Here is a 9,037-nt window from a genome sequence, read left to right as displayed (position 1 = left end):
TTTATTCAGAGAAAATTAATTTGCAATTTAAATTAAAATTGATTAACAAAATTTGGTTGAACCCAAATCTGGTTAAAGTGAGAGTAGTGACATCTTTTGTCGTTTTCTTGTACTAAATCACGTTGAACCAGAAAATTGACTAATATTGAAATCTCCAATTGAGTTACTATGAAGGATAATACTGAAAGATTACAATTAATTTTACGAATTTGGATTAAAAAATGTGATAAAAGTAGTTATCCCATAATCAAATGCTTTTCCTATTTAAATGATTGTTTCAATATGAATCTTTTTCGATGTTGATCGACTTTCTTTTAGTTTTAATTTTTCTCATTTGATTGGCGTTTTATAAATTGATAATTTAAAGAAAGCGTTTCAAAATAAGTGTCAGATGCAGTTTTTGAAAATGTTTGTTATTAGGTTTATTATTTAAGGTTATTTAGCAGGTAATTTGGAGATTGTTTTTGTAATGAAAGGATATAAAGGCACTCTTATTTAGTGTGATAATGATCAGTATTTCATTGAATGTCTTCAAAAGTTGATGGATGGATTGGGAATCAAGTAAATCTCAAGATTATCAGTATTTTGTTTGAAGTCCAAATCGTGGTTTGTTTTGTTTCCATTAAAATATCTTCTCGATTGAGATTTACAAAATTTGTTTGCATTCAAAATGGTTGGGATAAAGTGTGGTGGGAAAGTAACATTTGATGAAACAAAAATGACTAGCAGATGAAAAAGGTGCTTCAATTTAGCCATGAATATGAGATCATAATTGCAATTAAACTTCAATAGAGTTATTTGAAGTTAATTCAGTTTCTCACTTGATTAAATGGTTAGCTCTAAGGCATTATTATACAAAGATAAATAAACAAAAAATAATAAGCTGTTGCTTGGTTGAATCGAGAACCACAATCGATCAGAAATCCTAATCATGGTTAGCACGATGAACCAACTATCAAATTAATTGTAACAATATTAGAATTAAATTTTTACAATAAGTTGATATCTGTGAGTAAATTGCTGATGTATTTCAGGGAAAATCACAGATAATTTTGAACGACTAGCTTGGCAGCCTTAGCCATTCAGAATGCTGTTCAGGCAAAAATTCAACTGTTTTGTTGATTCCATAGAAATCGGCCAACAAATGATCAGAATATGAGATAAATTTTGACCAAATGGCTATTCTGTCAGCAAAAAATCATGAAAATCCAGTTCCAATGGAAAACCAATAAAGTGCGATAATGAATCACTTTAGGTTATCCATGCTTTTTATTGTCTTTTGAGTTTTATTTTCGACCAAGATTGGCGTCCTTTGCTTTACCAACGCCTAACTGATCCTGGATGAAATTTTCGTTGCTTCCTACGGATAAAGTTGATCACTTCCAGTTCAGTGGCAGTCAACAGAACACAGGTTAAATTGCTTGGTTTACGATTGATGAATTTTACAACGGAGGATGTTGATTTTCCCCAAGAAATGGTCTCATTGTATACACATTCAGAGTACCATAATGCTTCCCGTGAACGCAATTGAGCCAAATCAGACTTCATTCGGTTGATTCCATACGCTTTAACTTTACGATCAAAAATGGTTAAAAAATATGAATACAATTTCAGATCAGCCCAGTTAATCATTTTTATCCGTTCTTCAGCCAATGGAGATAGACTTTTCCGTTGAGGTCGAGCATTGATCTAAAGTGAAATAAAGTAGAAATGAAATTAGCATAAATGTTGAAAAGTCAGGGTGAATGGTTTGATCAATTGAACATGAATTAACAAGATTAACTGATGCCTTGTAAACTAGACATTTTTCAGTTTGATTTTCATCTAAAAATGACAACCTTTCAGCAACATGATCAGCACTTCAATTAACTCAAGTTAAAATCAATCCTTATCATGATTCTGACAGATTTGAAAGACCAAATGTGTAAAAAAATGAGCGTAAACACAAAATTTTAATTTAAACCAAATTTGCTTTTATTAAACCCTAAAAGATGAATTAAGATTGCTAATTAGATTCAAATTGAGAGTGTTCAAGACATTTGATAACAGTTGAAAAGTAAAATATCATAGGAAGTCCTTTTTCATGTTTCTGTATCAACAGACAATAAGCAATCAATAAATGAAATGTTATCAATCAATATCTGGGTGGTTTCAGGATTTCACATTAAAGTAACATCAACATCTTTTGCAAACCTAATCCAGCAAAAAAGTCCATAATTTTCAGATCAAAAATGATGGAAAAAATGGAAAAGAAGAAAAAAAGAAATGTAAATTATCATGTTGCTATCTCCATCATCAGCTTTCACAGGTAAATCTGAATTGAATTACAACTGATTAGCTTATATTAACATGAATTTGAATGACAATGATGAAATAAATGACAAAAGATTGGCAAGAAAAATAGTCAATAATTGTCATAAATCCAATTTTACCCAAAAATTGCCATTGACCAATGATTGAGGGAAACTAATGATATACAAAATCCTTAACTAATCATCTATAAATGGCCTTTTTCATATTCAATTCAGGTTTCAACAAAACCTAACATTTTATCACCTTCAACTGAATACCATTAAATCTAATCACGTACATTTTTCATCATCATCATCATCATCATCATACAAATTCATTTGAACAAATTAAAAACCAACCAATTGTGATAGTAAAATGAGATTGAAACTGAAGCCAACATTGACAGACTTTTCCAGGTCTGTGAAACAGGTAAGTGTGCCTATTGAGGTTAATAATACCAAACAAATAACTTGAATGGACATTGAGTTTAACATTTAGCTTGGTCAAGTGAGAATCTATTTTTTGCTCTTTGATTCATAACTTTTCAAATGCTCGATCAACCGATCAATAATACAGAGTTGTTGGTAAATATTGCATTTTGCACTTCGATCTAACCAATTCAAGATTAATTATTCAACCAATGGTCTATTGGTGTATGTAACATGGTAAAGTTCAATTGATTTATTCAACCAATCTAATCGACTTGTAAATGTATATTTCTACAGATAACTTGACATTATCAGAATGGCTTGATTGTTACATTGTTTTAAATGATCAACTATTTCACTTCTGTTTCAGCTTCTATTCAGACATAAATAGAAACATTTAATGAACCATTTTTCTGAGTTTTACCTTTTGGTTAATTATTTTGACCATTGAAACACTAATGTTTACATTCATCAAAAATCTAATAATATCTTTAATCATAAAGGTTGCCTTTTTGTACTAATATTAACATTGATATGTTTGATTGCTTCAACTGGTTCCATTGTGTTCAAACAAACTATTATCACAATGAAACATCATGATAATTTGAGCATCAAAATACAATAGATAATCAGCTGGAATCGGCTCATTACGAATGACAATAGCTTCTAATTGATATTAAATACAGGAAACAATTTGAAATTAACTGACTAACAAGAAAAGACGAAATTCTTTTGCTAATTTATTTGAAATTTCAAATGAAAAGTCAATTTGTTTGACATTTGCATAGTAATATTGTTTGATTAAAATTAGCTGCTATTTCAATTGATAAAACCATTAAAATGGTGTTTCATTGAAATTTAAAATATTGAAACTGCTTGAAAATGATTGAGTTCAATTATATTATTGAACAAAATTGACACTAAATTGTTGACTTAAATATAATGTAATTTGAGTAATTTTTGTAAATTTTGATGACTATCAAGAGTGAAAATGAGACTGTTTAAAGTGTTTAATGTAAATGAAGTTCAATGAAATTAAATTAAACTTGAATTAATGGAAGCAAATAAGGGTTAGTTGAGTGGTTAGGAGTTTGAAGAGTGTTGAAAAAGGAGAATCGTTTAAATTGAATTAAATTGTAAACATCGCGATGATCAATTAGTTGATGATGGTTGATGTAATGGGTAAACAAAATTGACCAATGTAATACTGGTAATAAGGTTAAATTATGAACCTGTATTACTGTTATTTGATAAAATCAATCAATCAAACAAGGTTCTGTGTAAACAATAAGTGAAGATGGATGGATGGTAATGGATGATGAGTTGAGAGGAAGAGGAAGAGGATAAAGAAGGAAGAGACAGAGAGAGAGAGAGAAAAGTCTGAAGATAAATGGTTAAGGAGACTAAACTGGTCCAAAATGATGATAATTTAGGTCTAACGTGACTTACCTTAAAGGTAATTATATCATCAAAAGACCAGCAAAGTTTGTCTTTGAGAAGAATCAGGGATTCATCAAATCTTTCCGCAATCATGACTAGATCAAAGATTTGATCCAATTTGGGTAAAATGGTGTCAATTTGATCACTGGTTAACTGGGTTGGTTCATAGCCGAGGTCAAAAAACATTTGATTTGCGCCAATCTTTTGAATCCAGCGAACTCTTTGTAGCTGTTCAATTGGTATTGCCGGTAAGTCCAGAAAATTGCGTGGTAAATGGTAAAATTTGGTTAAATTCCAATAACCAAACATGGATTCATACAGGAATAAAGGATTCCGTAAAATGGTTATGTAAAGAGTAGAGGGTGGCATAACTGCCGCCACTTGGCCTAAATTGAAGCGAGTGTGTACTGCGAAAATGTTGTACTTTCCATAGAAAGGTTCAGACAGGAAAGAACGATCAAAAGGTTCAGGATGTCCAAGATAATTGCCTGACGCTGGAAGAGCAAATAATTTTTGATTAAGATAACCATATTTAAGAAAGATCCGTTGAATTGCTGATGATGCGCATTTATGCGTTTTCAGGAAAAATATATTGCTAACTGGTTTGTCACAGGGTTGTTGTTGTCCATTGGATAGATTGGGTCGCTTAATGTTTATTAGTTGATCATTATTGATACCATTTGGATCATAAGAACTGTGAGACAAAAGAAAACAGGAAAAATCAATTAATTGATTGATGATTAAAGATAAATTATATCCATGTTTGTACTTGAAGTAATTAACATAATTTAATAATTTTATTTAATAAAACATAATTTTGGGTTTCATTTGGTATCTAACCAGTTCAATACAACAACAACAACACATAACTGTTGGGTATAATTATGATCTATAATTAGCAAGGCCTTTGATGAGATGTATAAAGATGCAGTTAATCATGTAAGATTTTCTTGAAAACGTTTCATTAAAGATTGGAATTTGATTAAAGATAGAAAGTCAAAGGTTCAATCTAATATATTCTTATAACTGTAATGGATAATTTGTGAATAACTAAATAGCTTTTAACATTAATGTTGTTTGTCCACAAGGAGTTGAAGATGAAATTAATTGAAGAGTTAACTTGACATTAATTCTGGTAATTCTTGGAGTGAAACTTTCAATAATGCATAATTAACTATTGACTAATCATGATTACATGATCAAATTAACGGAAAGTTCCTCTCTAATACCGGAGTGAAAAACATTGAGTTGCAAAATGAGTAACTTGAGTTGAAAGGGAGAATTAACTTTAAATTATAATCTTGGATCGATTGAATTTATCAATTTAATCTTAATCACCTTTGAAAATACTAAACGCCAATAAGTTTGGTCAAGAAGCCAAGTCTGGAGTTTAACCAAACTTAAGTTTGAAGCAGAAAAACGGAATTTTCTTGACTGATCAGAATGTTGATATTTTCAGTTCAACTCAAAGTAACTTGATAACATATGCACTGAATAAAAATAGAGTTACGATAAAGTCGATAAAGTTGACGATAATCAAAGTAATTTTGAGCAAGTTAAAGAACAAGAAATTTTATCCACTTGATTGTCATTTTCCCTACTAATCATTGAGATTGTGGTGAATTCCTATTTTCTACGCTGTTTGTCGATAATTCAAAGAGGATCATTATGTATTCTTGGGTTGTGTTGTATGAGTTGGTTTCTATGAATAAAGTTAAATTGGTTCGGCTAATAACACATAAATTCATTTGACTAGAATCAATATAATATTGATTAGAAGACAAGGAAATGTTATGCTTTCAACTTACCTTTTATCAATTCTTATGTAGGGTATTAGGTAGAGTAAAACTGAAAACATGAGCAAAGGTAAGATGATTTTACCCAACCGAAAGGTATCACTAGAGCTATGGTAATGACTTGCGGAGATTCCATCGATGGTAACATGATGGTGTCTTTGGTATTTAATGTTAGTTATGGACTGGAGCTTGGATGATAACTTGACAAATGGTCGATTCATTGGATGGTTTAGTCAAAGTAACAGCGGAAAATGAAATCACATTTATAACTGTAGCTACAACTGCAACACTTGTAAAAAGTGTAAAATTAAATGCTAATCAGATGGTTGATTTGTAAACATTAGCAGATTAAATCAATAAATTGCTGGAAAATTGGGTAAATTATGGCTGGATAGTTCATCTTTTCCTTATCAGGTTATTTTGATCATTGATGATTGTCCAGTTGAATTTGTAATTGTAACTTCGATGGTTAAACAGTCTTGATTTCCTTTCCATAAAAAGGGCCATTTCAATTCATAATATATACAATTAATCATGAAATTAACTGTGTTTCTGCTCGATTAAAAGTGATTCCGAGTGAAGTGGCCAATTTAAATAAATGATAACACAATCCAACTCAGCTGACACCAGGCTAAAGACTTGGCTTATGATCTTGGTTTGTAATGTTTACTCTGGGAGTAAAATGTGAACAGAAACATTCAAATTTCAGTTTCCTGGTTTTACTAGATGAACAATTTTCATGGAATGATGACTTCAATGGATTAGCATTAGCTATTGAGTGAAATTACTGGAAAAAATTGAAAGAATTAAATTGAACACATTGGAATAGTCGTATTCACATTTTGTATATTGAACCACGTTGAGGTTGATTGAGAACTTGCTACAATTTGATTTAAGCTCAAGTAAATTGGAAACCTTTTCAGCTTACAAACTAATGGAATCTTTGGTGTAAAGTCATGAGCAAAATCTCTCTCATTTTCTCCCTTCGCTTTTACCTCTCTTTATCTTCCTCTGTGTTTTGTCTTCTCTTTCTTTCCACTTCAATGCATTTCATTCAATAGACTCATTCCAATCAATTCTGTGAGCATGACATTCGAATAATGGTGCTGCCACCTCAAGTGTTCAAAATAACCAAAATGATAATCGATAATGTAAACTTTACCTGAAAGAGAAAGAAATAAAGAACAGTTATGATTAATTATACTAATGATCAGCATACGAGAGAGGGGAAGATCTAGGAACTGGAAAAGGTGATTCTGACAGAGATGGAATAACAATTTAAAGTATTTATGAAGATTATGTGAATTTACCTGCAAACTCTTGTTAATGATATTCTTCATGACGCGTTTTGTAATCAACTCGGAACTACTTTTTGGTGGATTGGTCACTTTTTCATCAGATGTAACATTAATGCTTGATTAACCTCTTGCACAAAACAAGTCAAAATCTAGAAAAGAAAGAAAAATTAAAATATTAGAAGAAATGAAAATTGAATTTTGATTCACATTTACCAGAAGCTCTTCTATTGCGATCAACACGAAATGAGATTACCAAGAGTTACGATTGTATGATTTTGGTGACCAATCATGGGAAAAGTGATAATTAGCAATAAGCACGAGATTTGAGTCATTTTTGACTATCAAAGCCAGGACAGCAAGTTTGACCATCACAGCTTTCAGAAACTGCTTGACAATATTTCACGTATAGATCCAATTTAGAAGGTCTGTCGTAATTAACGTTAAATGGAGTTGATGAAAATTCAGGTTGAATTGTTGCTGAATGAACTCCTTTTTGACATAGAATATGTTTAATGTCTCTGATTGAACCGATGTAATCATCAGGCGTGGCAAACACGCAATGTAAACTAGCAATAGTTACATCACCAGACAATCTCCAGAGATGAAATTCATGAACCGAACGGACTTTAGACATGCTGGTGATGCACTTTGTGATTGACTCAATTTGGATGTGGGAAGGAACTGCTTCCAATAAAATCATGGCCGACTCTCGAAGTAATTTCCATGCTGAAATGCTTAGAAAGAAAGCGGGAATAAAAGCCATCACTGGGTCAATGTAAATAGTCCATCTATAGTCCAAGAGTAAATTTGCTGTTGTCGATATAACCACCAAAATAGACACTGACAAATCACCAAGAAGATGTAAAGCAGCTCCTCTGAGATTCATTTCCGTTGATTTGGACAGCTTAGGTTGCTGCTCAACATCTTTCAAGTTAAAAAAACATCTCTTAACAATCTGTGAGTAAACACAAAGAAAATAAATTAACAAATGTGTCAATTGTATCAGAACAGATAAATAATGGCTTTTGTTGAATCACAGTTTAAATATCAGAAGATATTGCTGATTCTACAAGTTAGTCATACTTACATTAACCGGGTTGATATCATTTAAAACACAGAAACCAATAAGATTGAAGAGTAACCCACCAAGACCAACACCTAAAACCACTTTGGGTTCTTCTATCTTAACAGGTGCAATGGTAGATTTGATGGCATGTACGATGATTTCACCGGTTAAAATAAACAAAAGAAGAGAATTGATTAAAGCGCCAAGAATCTCACTCCGCGCCCAACCAAACGTTGACTTTGACCAGGGTCTTGAAGCAAAGATATAACCAATAAGAGCAACAATTAGTGAGGCTGCATCAGCAAGCATGTGATATCCATCAGCTATCAGGGTTGTTGAATAAAAGATTGCTCCAACAATCATCTCAATCAATGCATAGATCAGTGTTGATGAGATCAAAAGACCCAATTTCCAAGTAACACTATCTATCTTATGCATAGCAAGCAGCTTATGTACAATGGAACCATTAGCTTTTGAAATCTCTAGAAAATATTATCACTGACATTAAAGCCGAAAGATGAGAATACTTTATTCATTATTGAATTATAATTATCAAATAAAAGGCATTTCAACAAAAAGTAGACAGGATTTTAAAACTACAACACAGGAAAGAGAAGATATTTTAACAGATAATAAATCAATCGCCCGATCGCTAATGATTTCATACCAACTTTTTAAGATAAAAAACTCAGATGTTTACGTGGATCAACAGTTTTG

At 31.5% G+C, this 9,037-nt stretch overlaps 1 protein-coding gene across 5 annotated transcripts; it reads right to left on the bottom strand.

The window, feature by feature from the left end:
* Positions 1-397: 397 nt before the first annotated feature.
* Positions 398-9,035, bottom strand: LOC107364531 (galactose-3-O-sulfotransferase 2-like). Of its 5 annotated transcripts, XM_015931907.3 has the most exons (6): positions 7,468-8,320; positions 7,267-7,403; positions 6,952-7,118; positions 5,969-6,743; positions 4,170-4,854; positions 398-1,689 (listed from the first exon to the last, which is right to left on the bottom strand). In XM_015931907.3, the coding sequence occupies exons 4-6, from the start codon at positions 6,175-6,177 to the stop codon at positions 1,318-1,320; spliced, it is 1,266 nt and encodes a 421-aa protein (XP_015787393.1). In that variant the 5' UTR covers positions 6,178-6,743; positions 6,952-7,118; positions 7,267-7,403; positions 7,468-8,320; the 3' UTR covers positions 398-1,317. The 5 variants fall into 5 exon arrangements, 3 of the variants coding, with proteins under 3 accessions (XP_015787393.1, XP_015787394.1, XP_015787396.1); XM_015931908.3 differs by lacking the exon at positions 6,952-7,118; XM_015931910.3 differs by lacking the exons at positions 6,952-7,118; positions 7,267-7,403; positions 7,468-8,320 and having other exon boundaries at positions 5,969-6,878.
* Between the last annotated feature and the right edge of the window lie 2 nt (positions 9,036-9,037).

The sequence above is a fragment of the Tetranychus urticae genome, chromosome 1, assembly GCF_039701765.1.
Source record: "Tetranychus urticae isolate SD_2017Ah chromosome 1, NJAU_TeUrti_SD_1.0, whole genome shotgun sequence".
Classification (NCBI taxonomy): Eukaryota; Metazoa; Arthropoda; class Arachnida; order Trombidiformes; family Tetranychidae; genus Tetranychus; species Tetranychus urticae.
Note: the sequence above shows the minus strand (reverse complement) of the source record. Positions and strands in the feature narration are given on the sequence as shown.

Coding starts and splice junctions, on each gene's coding strand:
- LOC107364531 (XM_015931907.3), bottom strand. CDS start 6,177: ATGAATCGACCATTTGTCAAGTTATCATCCAAGCTCCAGTCCATAACT. Junction 4,855..5,968: donor TACATAAGAATTGATAAAAG/GTAAGTTGAAAG, acceptor TTTGTCTCACAG/TTCTTATGATCCAAATGGTA. Junction 1,690..4,169: donor ATGATATAATTACCTTTAAG/GTAAGTCACGTT, acceptor ATTTCACTTTAG/ATCAATGCTCGACCTCAACG.